Source organism: Enhydra lutris, unplaced genomic scaffold (assembly GCF_002288905.1).
Source record: "Enhydra lutris kenyoni isolate GAN:26980312 unplaced genomic scaffold, ASM228890v2 scaffoldscaffold3, whole genome shotgun sequence".
Taxonomy (NCBI): domain Eukaryota; kingdom Metazoa; phylum Chordata; class Mammalia; order Carnivora; family Mustelidae; genus Enhydra; species Enhydra lutris.
The window spans coordinates 28,126,398-28,141,830 of NW_019154087.1; the positions used below are offsets into that span (position 1 = coordinate 28,126,398).

At 34.5% G+C, this 15,433-nt stretch overlaps 1 protein-coding gene across 4 annotated transcripts in view; it reads right to left on the reverse strand.

Annotated features, from left to right (window-relative positions):
• Positions 1–15,433, reverse strand: part of LOC111154080 (B-cell scaffold protein with ankyrin repeats 1) — a 307,642-nt gene that overhangs the window by 189,800 nt on the left and 102,409 nt on the right. For all 4 annotated transcript variants that reach the window (XM_022513462.1, XM_022513469.1, XM_022513445.1 and 1 more), the window contains exon 6: positions 1,845–1,950. In XM_022513462.1, the coding sequence (XP_022369170.1) occupies positions 1,845–1,950 (106 nt within the window). The remainder of the gene's footprint in view (positions 1–1,844; positions 1,951–15,433) is intronic.

Here is a 15,433-nt window from a genome sequence, read left to right on the forward strand (position 1 = left end):
TCTGCTTAGCAGGGAACCTGCTTCCCCTCTCTCTCGGCCTGCCTCTCTGCGTACTTGTGATCTCTGTCTGTCAAATAAATAAATAAAATCTTTAAAAAAATTAAAAAAATAAAACTCACATTCTGTAACCTAAACAAGATACTGAGAAGCACTTTTAAACTTAGCTAGAATTCTTAACCCATATAAATGAGAGACCATTCCTTTCTCTCTAAAGCCACAATTCTATTCCACAAGCCTAAATAAATGCAATGCTGAAGAAATCTGAAAAATTGGGTAATAGTTCCATCCTCATACTTTTCAATGCACTTCCTCTTGTCTAGAATTTCTGTTTCCTTTCCCTTTCTTTAGGGGAACACATCATTCAAGAGATAGGTAAAATCCTACCTCCTTTATGAAGCATATCCTGAAAAAGAATGCAGCTTTTTTTCTAAAATTCTATTGTTGATATAATAAATTCCATAGAGTTTAGTGCATTGTTTCTTTCTGTTATGACATATATTATCTTGTTTCCCAGTCAAATGATGAGTGTCTCAAGTGAGAAATCAAATTATGTTCCTTTTCTACCCTAACTTAATTTCTAACCTTAGTGAGTTATATATATATTGTTAAAATGTATATGGGAAATAAGCTTTTATCACTCTCACCGGATTCCTTTTTTCAAAACTAGACCATTATTAACCTTTCCATGTAATGTAAACTCATAATGTAAACATCTTACAGGTTCTTGCACATCTAGGTAAATCACAACTGGCTGTGACTTTAGACTCCTACTCTTTTCTTCCTGCTTCCCTGAGGCTTGTCAGCCTGAGGATAAAACCGCTTCAAACAGTATAGAAATCCTACAGAAAAAGCCTCTGCTAAATAGTCCTACAGTATACCTATAGTCAACCTCTCATATTCTTTAGCTTCATGCCTGTCTTACTCACCATTACATCTCTATCATAGTGTTTGGCACACAGTGGGAATATAAGCAAATTATAAACAGTGTGTCAACAAACTACATAGGAACAGGGGATTTTGAAAATACACCGCTGAGCTCATGATAAAATTTAGAAGTATGATTTTTCTTGTAGTAGCTCCTCTATAATTTTCTTGATACGTATATATATTTCTTTTTATGACACAAATAACACAGTCATTGTGGAAAACACAGATTAAGTAAAATGGAAAAAAGACGTAATACCTGCAATTGCATAACTATTGTTAACAGGTGCATGCCTGTCCAAACCATACACACACACACACACATATAAACCATATTTATTTATATATAAACTATATTTATTTATATATAAACTATATATACTATCATATATATAATATGTATATATACAGATACATATATACTACTAAACCTATGTACTGTTTTAAGCAGAAGATCACACTCTATCTACTGCTATGTACCCTGCTTTTATTCAATTAAGTATATATCAAAGCATCACTCCAGCCAGCAAATCAATTCATAATAAAATTTGTTTATGATGTTGCATTAATGGATGTCCCAAAATTTATTTAATCAATTACCTTGATTGTTATTTCTACTTTCAGTAATTATAAATAAAGCTGTGATGAACAATCTCCATTATCAATTGTCTAAAAATTTCCTCAGAATAACAACAGGAATCAGGTTTGCTGATTTTAAAAGTTAGGCACATTTTTGGGGCTCATGATAAAACAATTTACCAAATGGACCTCTAGAAGTTTGTTATAAACGTGCTCTCTTGCCAAGGGATGGGAATTGTCTAAAACATTTAATCAGCAGTGCAGCTAGCTATATTCTTGGCTATAATATTTATTAACTAGTTATAGTGTGTGAATAATTGATGCAGTTGGAAAATACTCACGTTCTTTTTGGGGGTTGATTTCAGGTTGGAACGATTGAAACTCATAATATGGTATCTCACGTTTGAATATGGATGTAAGAATATCATCAAGTTCATCAATGTCTTTCTGTTTTCAAACAAAAAAGAAATTTTTATTAGTTCAGTTATTTACATAGAAACTTATCTTAGTGCAACCTAATAAAGATCATGAGCTGGGGTAAATGTTGGTTAATCTATCTAATAAAACTGGCCCCTCTTTTGAAAAGTACAGAACATTAGGGGCTTGACTAAAACTTGTTACTTTTTTTTTTTAAAGATTTTATTTATTCATTTGAGAGAGTGAGTGAGAGAGAGAGAGAGAGAGAGCACAAGCTGAGGGAGGAGTGGAGATAGAGGAAGAAGCAGACTCCTCATTGAGCAGGGGGAAGGGTAGACTCAGGATCATGACCTGAGCTGAAGGCAGACACCTAACCAACTGAGCCACCCAGGTGCCTCTAAAAATCAGTTGTTAAAACAATGGAAAAATAGATGCAATAAATAAAAACCTTTGTGCCTGGATGAATAATTTTATTTAAATACCTATTAATTTTAATAAAGCTTTACAGCAGATCAATGATAACACTGGAATTTGTTTCAAAAATAAATTATGTTAAAATACGTGTTACATTTTAATAAATGAGGTAATAAAATGATGAGTCTGGTTCTTCAACCTAAGGATCAGAAATGGTATAGTTTTAAATAGATTATTTCACTTCTGTGTTAAAGTGACGGGGAATATTCATCTTGGTCTCCCCCTGCCCCCAGCTATAGAATAAGTTATATGTTGACTCTATTTCCCTAAACTGAGCACTTGGGAGATGAGCCATGTAGAATCATACTACCCGTGACAAGCCTATTACAGACCCACCATTCCTTTAAAATTGTTTTTTGTGAGCTATGGCTATGACTAGTTTGGCTTGAGACCTGGATAACTATATCTGAGGAGGTGGGCCAATCAGCAAAGCCATCGAGTAGAGAGAGGTTTGTGGAACAATAGTTCCTAATTAAGGTTTTTCTATGATTTCCAAATAAAATTAGACTTATTACCAATACCTAGTCACAGAAATTAAATGACTGGATTGAAAAAAAAAAGACATTTTCTTACTCTATTTCTTTTAATAAATCTGCATGCCTTCAATAACAAAGTGGTCTGGGCTTCTCTGGATTTTTAAAAGTCCTCCTTAAAAGTGGAGAGAGAGGATGAAAGTCTTCTCAACTTAGAGCTATCGAATGCTAAGCAAAACCAACATTAATCTTCTTAATGCTATGGTTATGGACTATATGAGACCATTAGTTCTGGAGCATTTTTTTTTTAAAAGGAGGAGAGATTCAACAATAAGCCCTGCCTTCAAGAAATTCATGGTCATCTAATTACATATGGGCAATGAATTGAGTTCAATGTACGATGATAGAAAATCTTCATGGGTTAAGTACAGTGCAGGCAAAAGGGAGGTGGCTCAATTCCACATGGGATGAAAAGGTTAGAAACGGCTTTGTAGGCGAGATGAGCTAAACTGAGATTGCCACGCATATAAGGAGCATTCTGGACTAAAGGAACAAATTGCATATTGTCATGGAGGTATCATAAAGCATGATCCAGTTAAGGGTTTTAGAAATTTCCATACAACTGCAGAAGAATGAGAGAGAAGGAAGTGGGCATTTCAAAAAGTGTTTTGTATATGAAATAAAAAGTTTATAATTCATTCTGTGAGCAACAAGGAGTTGTTTAAGGCCTATAAAAATTAACATGGAAATGTTTATTATGTGGATTGAATTAAACTTATTTACATTACTGGCAATATAGTTACACTTTCTGTATACTAAACCTCAAAAAGAATGTCTTAGCTATACGAACTAATGAAAGGGACCATGAAAATATTAAAACCATAACATTAGTTTATAAATTTTCTTTAAAAATTGTGCCATTGGCCACAAGAGTTCTGCATAGACTATTATCTAGTTAGTGACATTCCTATGTGAGGAGATAAACATGGTATTTATTCCATAAAGTGTGCAAGATTTAATATGGACAGACTGGTGTGTCATTGAGTCACCACACTCACATATAAGTTAGGTGTAAGATCAATTCTGAGATTCCTTCCAGTTCTGAGATTCTGAGACACAGATGAGAATTCAAAAGGGCAAGAGTTCCCAGTAGGAATTTGGGAAGCACCATTTCTTCCCCTAAGGCACTGTGACACTTTAATGTGAGAGATGCTACTGCTTATACCACTGAATTTTTAAAAATACAGTGGCAGTGTTTTTAAAATCAGAAGAAGGAAAAAACCTTCACCATGTAGACAATTATTTAATTAGGAAAGATATAGGAAACTTTTAATATTCCAGCCTATCATAACTAGTTGAATCACATCTATTTTCCATTTCACAATTCTGTTACTAGTATTATGCCTACAAAAAAATGGTATAGGACACAAACAAACATGTGAAAAATCACAGAAATGGCTATTAAAAATGATCCCTAAAGAATTTCTCCCTAGAAGATATCCTAACTAGAAAAATCTGATATGAGCAGTTATGCTTATTTTTAAATTTCAAGGACACAAATAGGCAACCTTTCTAAACACTGACATTGAAATTTGAAAATGGGGAGACAAACCACGAAAGACTGTGGACTCTGAGAAACAAAAAGGGTTTTGGAGGGGAGAAGGGTGGGAGGTTGGGTGAGCCTGGTGGGTATATTGTGGAGGGCACGTATTGCATGGAGCACTGGGTGTGATGCATAAACAATGAATTCTGGAACACTGAAAAGAAATAAAGTAAAATAAAAGAAAAAAAAAAGAATGCTCATTTCTGTTGTCGAGTGGTACTTCTTTATGTCATGGGTGCTCTGCATTTTGCTAATCTGTTCACCAGTTAGAGAACATTTGGGTTTTTTTCATTTTTGTCTGTTATGAATAAAGCTGATATGAATTTTGCTTGTAAAAAATAATTTCCTCTCCTTAAAATAAATTGTGCAACCTAAAACATACTTAATGAGGTTGATATAATGATTGTTCAAATAGAGGTTAAATTAGAGTAGTTTAACATTTATTCAGCAACACCTTTAACCACTCTAAGATTTTAGTTAATAAGGAACAACTTGATGTGAAAATTAGAATGTAATGATAAAATTATGTTTACACTAGTATTTGGTTATAAGAAAGATTACTTATATATGAATAATATAAATATATATACATATGTACTTTTGCTTAGATCTATACCTATCAAGAATATCAGAAAAAGAATTCAGAAAAAACTAAGCAATGAGATAGACAATCTTATATTTAAAAAAAGGATAACAACTTTGTACATATGAAATAAATATATGACTTTTTCCAGAATTCTTTCAGTGTCATGCAAGGAAATGTGGGATTGATTAATGTACTTTAAAAAAAAAATCACATACATATTTATAAATCATGACTCTATATGAATCTGAAGCATGATATATATATATATCTATACAGATACATATAGTTATTCCTGATAAACAACTTTATTATAATAAGTATTTTTTAAAAGAGAAAAATATATAAAGTATCTGTTTTAAAAGATATTTAGAATCATGGAATGCCACTTCTGAGAAGACGGAACAGTACTATCTCCTTTTCTTCTACTTAAATACAACTAAAGTGTCCACATTTTAATAGAAAATCAATTTTTATACCAAGAACCAGGAAGATCTCTAACTGAATAAAAAAAGACAATCAATAAATGTCAATTCAAAGAGGACAAAGATTTTAGAATCATCTGGAAAAGATATTAAAACAGTCATGATGAAAAGCTTCAACAAGATAATACAATAATTCTTGAAATAATTTTTTTTAAAAGCCTCAGCAAGGAAATACAAAGTTTCAGCAAAGAAATAGAAGGTATAGAAAAGAATCAATTGTGATTTTTATAACTGAAAAACACAATAATCAAAATGCTGTGGGTGGGCTCAACAGCATAATGCAAGGGGCAAAGGAAAGAATCAGTGAACTTGGAGATAGAACAATGAAAGATACTCAACCTCAACAACAGAGACAGAAGACTCACAGACAAAAAAATACCAGTGTCAGGGATCTGTGAGATTATAACAAAAGATTTAGGGTTCATGTGATCAGAATCCTAGGAGAAGAGGAGAAAGAGGATAGGGATGAAAAAGTTACACAAAGAAATAATGGCTGATAACTTCCTGGATTTAGCAAGAGATAAACCTACAGATTCAAGAAACTGAACAAACCATAAACAACTTAAAGCCAAAGAATGTCATTTCAAGAAACATTATAGTTATACTGCTGAATATTAAAGACAAAGAAAAAAAATTTGAATGAGAAACAAAACCTTACTCTATAGGGTAAAAACAATTAGAAACACAGTAGTAGTAGTAGTAGAAAGAAGTGGCACACTATTTGTCAAAAATTAAAAGAAGAGAATTATTAACCAAGAATCTTATGCCCAGCACAAGCATCCTTTAGAAATGACATAGAAATCATGACACTCTCAAACGAAGGAAAAGAGGAAATCTATTGCCAGCAGATGTACCCTACAATAATGGATAAAGGAAGTTCTTTAAACAGTAAGAATATGATAGAAGAAAAAATCTTGTAACATGAAGAAGGAAGAAAGAACATAGTAAGTAAAAAATATAGGTAAATACGATGGGTTCCCACTTCAACAAACTAAAAAAAACAAAAAACAAAAAACAAAAAAAACAACTCAAAGCAAGTAGAAGGAAAAAAATTATAAATATAATGCAGAAATCAATAAATAGAAGACATAAAATAGAAAAAAGTCAATGTAACAGATAATTCTCTTAAAAACACTAGTAAAAAACTGACAAGCCTCTAGAAAAATTGACGAAAAAAAGGAAAAGATACAAATGACAAACATCATGAATGAAACATGGGATATCACTATAGAACCTGCAGACATCAAAAGGATAATAAGGAAGTACAAGAAACAAGTCCACACACATAATTTTGACAAGTTACATGAAATGGACCAATTCCTTGAAAAACACAAACCAAACACAAACGAAAAACCAAACACATAATCTCTATTATTTCTTACAAATACATACACATCTATAATTTCTAATAATTAAAAGTTTAAGTAAATACAAAAAAAAAAAGGAACAAAATGAACCGGAAAAATAAACAAACCAGGAAATATTCATTACACAAAGCTGAATTCCTTGAGAAGAGTCTATTTACATAGCAGCACCCCCTTAAAAGTCTGATGTACCCCTTTCTTGAGTAAGGGGCATCAATACTGCTTGGGCATGACTGCACTGAGAGACTATCCTTAATAGGATTTTAGAACAGTATCATCTAACAGAAGCAATGTCTTCAGATGTCTGGACTGGTACGAAAGCCTCTATGTTTCAGGTATAACATAAGTCCATACAGTGAAACAGACTCAGGAGTTGAGGTACTAATAACTAAACGCTGGATACCTAGAATATGCTAAGTTTACATAATTTGTCTCTAATTTTTATAACATGCCTTCATGGTAGATTTTTTTTAAATGCCTTTTTTTTTTTAATAGATGCGATACTATGTTATAAAAAACTTAGTAACACCCCAAACTGTAGAGCTAGTAAGCGCAATATCAAGGATTTTAACTTATGCCTTTACATTCTAAACACACTGTATATAATACTACATTCTAGCCACAGAGAAAAGAATAAAATCTGATACAGTTTTTGAGTAAAGAATAAATTATGGTCCCATAGTTTCATGATGGACACTTCAAATGCAGCCAGAAAGGGGAAGGAAAGACAGCATACATGGGAGGCGGATGGTAAAGTAGGCTACTGTCAACCACATCCATTCTTTTTTTAACCACAAAAACAAAAGCTCCAAAGATGTTGGTCCCCTTGTGTTTGTTTGTCTAACTCTTAACATGAAAACTCTAGCTGCCTGGGTGGTTAAAAATGTGAGAATTTGGCTTGTCCAGGTTTCACAGCAGAAGCAGGCAAAGAAGTAGTGTTTTCAGCGTTAATGGTGGGTGATGAACCTTATCAGTCTGGCCACAGAATATTAAAGTAATGTTACAGATCTGGTAGAGAAAGACAGTAATAGTTTTAAAGTACCTTGATTAGCAAGAGAAACAACTTGAGTGAAATAACCATAGGAGGGTTGTAAAATGTTATCGGAGACAAAGCCTATTAAATGGTTCCATTTTACTCTTTACCTTCAGATATCTAAAAGGAAAGTCAATGGTTGAGCTCAAAACATGTTATTTTTATTATAACAAATTGTTATGCTTGTTTAACTAGTGAAAGAAAGGTCATTTCGTTTGTTCCATTGTTCACGGTGTGTTCTGTGAAAGTGAGCCAAGATAGCCATTTAAAGGGGAATTTGATAGCTTACATAACATATCTTAAACAAAGTTTCCTACTGTAGCTCGTAAGGAAAATGATGGGTAAAGGAGCAAAGCAAATACTTGCCAGGGTTATGCAAAGACTTTTTTTTTTTTAAACATTATGAGTATTTAACTCCAAACAGTTAATGCAGTAACCTAAATAAGTGACAGAATAAGATAAAGGAGATATTTTTCTTTGTCATATTAATTTTCCTAAGTTTTAAGTGAGTCAGTTCTTAGAATTTCAACCTATGTCTGACCACAAATGCAAAAGTAAATATAAAAATATAAAACAATGCAGTCTAAGATGCTCTTCAAATATGTTCTATTTATTATTGGTTCAGTATTCAGAGTTGTGGCATCTCTTTACATAGCACAAAAATGGTATTATAATAAGAAAAAATGTCTCAGATCTGAGAAACCTGTGTTGAAATTCCTGCTCTAGGACTCATTAGCTATGGACCTTAATGATACTTAACTGACAAAACTATTTAAGAGTTTAAAATGTGTAAAATCTCCAGTACATATTAATTCCCTTTTCTCTAAATACTATAATGTGAGCTCTCATACCTACTCATGAAATGCAATCACTGTGATTTAGAATAGCACACCAGTCTCTAATGAGGAGACTGCTCCCCAAACTTGTTTTTGTAGCAACTGAAGAAAATAGTTGTTTTTTTCTTTCTAAATTTTTAAATTCAATGGCCCATGTCTTATAAATCAATTAGAAGGTAGGTTTGGCTATTGTGGTACTGAGACCCAAAATGCCAGTGGCTTAAACAAGATGGAAGCCTATTTCTCTTTAACATGAAAGCCTGGAATTAGGCAAACTAATTTAGGGCTGATTAAGGGATCCGGGCTCTATTGGGTTCAGTGCTATACTTCCTCTTCATGGTCCTAGCTGATTCATCCATCACTGCCATGTTGTTGCTGTAACCAGTTAGAGACAAAAGTCAGTGAAGGAGAGACTCCACCCTTCTTCAAAGGACATGATCAGAGATGTGCACATATCTACGGACATGCTCCCAGCCACCGGTTAGGTAGTTAGATGGCTCTGCCCAGCTTCAAGGGAATCAGGAAGTGCAATATTTACCTGGGCAAACATGTGCCCAGATAAAGTTATATTATCATATAAGAAAGGAAAAAGAAATTCTGGGGGAACAAATAGGAGCTTCTGCCATCTCCATCAGTCATGCATAAACGTTATAATTTAGGTAAAGGCAATCTAATAAAGTTAAAAAAAACCTTACTAGAAATTGACTGAAGCTTGATTATGCTGAATTTTTCAATATGACCCCTCATTTACATAATGTCAAAAAGTCTCAAAGCTTTAATTTGACCAAACCTGAGCAGACTCAAAAATAGACATATTTAATGACATTAATGATGAAACAAACAAAAGACCAAAGTTCTCCTAACGCAGGCATTAGAAAGAACAGTCCTAGGAACCATGAATCTTCTCACCCTTACCTCCCTTTAGCAATTAATTTGTAACAACTTACTGTTAAATAGGTAATAACACAAATTTTAAAACAAAAATTGCCCTATAATATCCAGAGAAATGTCTTTCAAAAAAGACTTCTCTAAATAATGCCATGATTTCCTAATTTTTTGAAATTATTTTTTGAGTTGTTTAAGGTACTAGTTCCCAAGGTAGACTGTTAGAATTAGTCTCATTGTTTTATATTCATTTGGTTTTTCCTTTGTCTTTCCCTTCTTTGTCCTGCTTTTTCTATTTCAGTCAGAAACAACACTCCTTCAGCCAACAGTCCAATAACCTGAGCTCTGAAAAAAGGCTGTGCTTGTACTATGGGGAAGCTGGTGGCTGTTGGAATAAGGGGCTCTGATAGCTGGGTCACTTCAGTTTGGGAGGGTAACTTAATGAATAAAATACCTCTCATTCTTTTGCCCAATGGAACAGGCATTCAGTAACCACATTTCTGGCAGTGTACTTGGCTCTGGAGATGAAACAGGGAACCAAATAGATAGGATCTCTGCCCAAAATGACCTTGGAGTTTAATGAGAGGCAGATATTAATTTGACAGATATTATACACAGAGATATCAAATTGGAATGTGATCAGTGCTACAAAGAGATACATAGGGAGATGTACAAGTTCAAGGGAGGCTTCACTGAAGAAGAGAAGCTGGAATTAAAATTTGGAAGATGAATTAGAATTAACTAGCGGAAGTCAGTGAGGGAAAAGGAGATTGGGAAAATGTTTCAGTTAGAAAGAAGAGCATATATAAAGGCCCTGTAGTAGGAAATTAGGAACTAAAAGTCCAGGAACTGGAAGCTGACTAGTGTGTCTAGAGTGCAGAGAAAGAGGAATGAGAGTGAGATTAAGCTGGAGAGAAAGAGAGGAGGCAGCGTCTACAGGGCCATATTGTTCATGTTAAAGATTTTCTTTTTTTAAATCCACATAACCTTTGGAATGCACAAAAGGGTTTGAGCAGGAGCATTGCCTGCTGAGATCTTTCTTTTTAAAAGATTCCCTCTGACTATGGACTTTGAGATGAGTAGGGTCAGGTGCAAGAACACATGGCGGAGGACCAGTGAGGAGCCCGCTGGGGTTCAGGCAGAGGAAAAGCAGAGGATGAGGTGCTAGAACTGGAGGGATGTGGAGAGAAGTGAGCAATATTCACGGAGTAAAACTGATATGGATTGAATTTGTCAGGTGAGACAGTAGAGGGTATTAAGGAGACTCTTATGTTTTTGATGTTTAAACTGGACAATGATGCCTATCCCGAGTCAGAAAGACTGGGAAAACCACATTTGGATTGTATTTTGTAAGTGGATGAGCTAACCTGGGCAAGTGAATATTTATCAGGAAAGGAAGAGAGACTAAGAATGAAATATTGAAATTGTAACTTTATTTTCTAGATCATGGAAAGAAGAGATTACAAAGGATATTGAGAAGAAAAGGTGAAGGCAGGAGAAGGAAAACCAGAAAGATAGGGCTGGTTTTTTTTTTAAGATTTTATTTATTTATTTGACAGACAGATCTCAAGTACGTGGAGAGGCAGGCAGAGAGAGAGAGAGAGAGAGAGAGAGAGAGGAGGAAGCAGGCTTCCCGCTGAGCAGAGAGCCCGATGCGGGGCTCCATCCCAGGACCCTGGGACCATGACCTGAGCCAAAGGCAGAGGCTTTAACCCACTGAGCCACCCAGGTGCCCAAGATAGGGCTTCTTGAAAGCTAAGGGGAAAAAAAAAATCAGGAAAGTGAGTTTGGTCAATGGTATCAGTTGCTGCTGAAAGTCAAGTTAAATTGAACAAGAAAAACATCCACTGGATTTGTTGTGTAGGACTTGAGCAAAATTGACATACTATATTTTTTGTGTGCTGCTACTTAAGGCAATATGGTTGACAGCTAAATGGCTGAGAGGGGTGGGAGGGAGAGAGGCAGGATTCTTAGAAGTTGAATTTTCCTTGTCAAAGATTTCTTTTACTTCATTTCCTGCGTCTCGATGCTGTTTACTGTGGAAGCATATTTTGTGAATGCTAAACACAATTTAGAGTTCCCAGATTACATATTTACTTTATTGCTTTATCTTATTGTTGATATTATAACTATTATTAGGAAAGAGGCCCACAGAATGCATAATGACTTTTTAAAAATGCCAACAAACACATTTTTGCCACAAGGATTTTTCAGTCTTCTAATTTCCAAAGGGTTATTGATGATTTGGGATTCATTCCAGAGGCAGATTCTGTAATTTTCCCTAATTGTCTTGTTATGAATAATAGCAATGGAGGAATATTGTTAACTGTATTTGACTTGTGCTTTGTTTTCTGGATTGTTTAAAAACATTCTTTATGGTTGAAGAGGATCTGAAGCCTCTAAAGAGCTAGATATTAAAGCAGAAGGCTGCCCTCGAATGAGGTCATTTACAGGAAGCACTGACGTGGACACACAGACATCATCTGCAAAGGGCAGTCAAAGCCACCCCAGTGACAAGAGGAGAGGGGAATATAAAAAGCCAAAGAGATACTTAGTTGGGAGAAATAAAAAATGAAGGGAGTATTTATTTCCACTGAGTAAGCAGAAACTATAAATTAAAGTGGCATTAATAAGATACATGCTAAACAACAGTGAAACATAAGCTAAAATGAATGGGGCCAATATGGACTGAGATGGCTTATAGGATAGAGAATTAATGGGAACTAAAACTATGGTTGTGTTCATGGCTAAGTAACTCCATTCAGAAATACTTATTTTTTCCCCGACAATAGCTACTGTAACTGCTGTTAAACTTAACTAATTTATTTTTTATTTCCTAAATAAGTGGATGAAGGGACCAAATGGTATGCTCCTGTTTGACTCAATGATTGGCAAGTGAGCTGAGGATTGTTGTTTAAGTCTGAACTATCCAAATAAGGCATCAGTAACCATTGCTGAATCGTTATCCCAGGTGGAGGCATGGCACAAAATGTCACTTATTTTATCAGTAAAATGGAAGTTTCGATAGATACGCCTATTTTTACTGATCCATTCTAATTAAGGGCATAAAAATATGAAAAAAGGAATCCAGAAATAAATGCCCCTATGGTACTTCATTTTTTCTTCCCCTCCTCACTTCAAATATTTCATCAGAAATAGGAAACACGTAATAAAAGTGGTGAAAGATACATGAAATTCACATCATTTCCTTCTCTGCAGGGAAAATTGGGAAGAAGTGCTAATACAAGTGAAAGAAAGGGTGCATGGAGAACCCTTGCAAGCCAATCCTCTTTGGTGAGAGTGGTCAGAATTCCCAGTTGAAGTATTTATTTTTTGTCATAAAACTGTGGAATATTTGAGTCAGAATTGGCCAACGCAGATCATATATTCTAGCTTCCTCCACTGTACATATGAGGAAATTCCTTCCATACTAAAGAGAATGAGCTCTCATGAAGAGATTGCTGATTCGGTTTAAGAAACTAACTCCTGCACTTGCACCACCCAGAATGAAACGGTTCTCCTGTGCTATGCAGTCACTTTCCAGGAAAGGGAAAGAAAAGATAACATGCAGCCTTTTTGAAAGAGTGATCGTAGATAGTAGATCGTAGGCATTTTTTGAGTAGCAAACATTACTGAATATTCAAAAGAAAGGGAAGACTAGAATCTGGAACCCTGTAGCTGTTAAAAGTCCATAATAAGCAACATGGTGAACATATGGTTCATTCCTGAGGTAGAACATGAAAAATGTATAGCACAAATTCTCCACTTTTCTGGTATCCAGGGCCTCTGAGTGTTCTTCATTTTCATAAATACCAGATTCACTTACTCAATCTGAGGAAAAATTAAAGTGTATTTTAAGAGGACAGTTTTCATTCTCCTTCTTATCATTTATATACCTGTACTATAGTTCTCCACTTACGTTTTCAGTTAGCACTGGAGGACAAAGCAAGCACTTGTGTTTTCCCATTTTGTCTCAGGGTGTCTCATGTGTCAGGAGCCAATTGCAGGAAAGTAACTGGGTATGCGAGGATGAAAAAAACCCACAATGCCCATGCCTTAAAGAAGGGGGAGAGAAGGAAGAGCTTAATATGTGCTAAGAGGGAGCAACCATGGAGGGCTAAACCATAGGACTCAAAGAGAGAATTAAGAAGAAAGACATGGAGGGTATGCTGTGGTAAGAGCCGACGTTGGGAGAGATGTGGGACTCTGCAGCCTGATATGCCATTCAGGGGATTTTGCATCTTATCCAGGGGGTCAGCAGAAGTCTGTAGCAAGGGAGCATCTCAGATGACACTGGCATTATGGTGAAGTATAGATACTAGATGGTTCTGTACTGCTCATCAACAGAAGCTGATGAAAAGAAGAAGAATGGTGTCCACCAGTCTTTCCAAGGAGACAAGGACATTAAAAAAAATTACTGAAAGGCTTTGGGGTGAATCTCCTGAATCACCTGCTAACATCTGAATTTAACCTTGTGATAAAACTAACTTTTAAGAGTACGATTCACAACTACAAAACTCCTCATGATATGAGAGTTCCTTATGTATCTTCCCTCATCCCAACTGTACTTGGGTTCACACTATATTAAATATATGCAAACAGCAAACCAAAGATTGAATCATATATATAATTTAATAAAAACTGGAAATGATGTGTACCCTAACATGAAAATAAGATTTCAATGAGTATAAAGCAAACTGTGCAAAATGATCGATACAGGCAGCACAAAGGTATCATTGTACCAACAAGAAATACAACAAAAAAGAATTATTTAGTACCACTTCAGAAACTCTTTTAACAGATAGGATGCTAATGATTTGATCAATAATTGCTATGTTCTTTTAGCATTTTGACCTAATTTGTTTTCTTATATTGTATCTAGTTGTTCCCATACAAAGTTAGCTTTATGGTTGTCCCAGATGCTTTTGTAAATAGAATGAAAATCTCAAAGGTTTTAATTATCTCAGTTAAATGGGAGTTACCAGTATATCTAACGCTAGCACTTGAATTCTAATTATCTTCCCAAGTTGGACTCTGGATTTTTTTCATTTTTTCATTGAATCTCTCTTAAATTTGTTGTTTTAGGTAATGCTCTGGAAATTGTACGTTTATGAGGCTACATGCTGGGATTTAATATCTATCCAAAAAAGATAAAATGATTTAGGGAGTTAGATAATTAAGGCAAATTAGGTAAACTATTTAAAACCTAATGGACATCATTAAAAATAAACTAAGAAAATTAAAAATCTCATCATTTCTTTTCTCAAATGCACAGAGTGGTCATTTTGCTATATATCCAACAGCTTTTAAATGATAATATAAAGTTTCTTATTATAAGTTCTAGGATTACTGAAAAATAAAACCTACAGATTTCTCATTAGTATTCCTTTCCTCAAATTCACAGGATGTTCACATTATTATATGCCCAATAGCTTTTAAATGATTACGGGAAGTGTCCTACTACTAATTTTTAAGATTACTTAAGTCACATCTGCCATTAAAATTTACAGGAAAACTCAGGATGGCTCTTACGCTATGCCATTTCAACAAAGTAGATCAGATACTGAAGAAATTAAAATCTGGTAGTATATTTTCTTACAAATGTATGATAACTACAATGAATAAAATTACAATGCATGCTGTACTTTGACTAGAGATGTTCAGTCAACTATTTGCAAAATATCCAAATTTCCCAATTAAGTGACAGAGTAGCAAGTACATGAAAGAAACAATTACTGTAATGTTCTATGCTGGCATGGAAAAGCAAACCTTTTTGC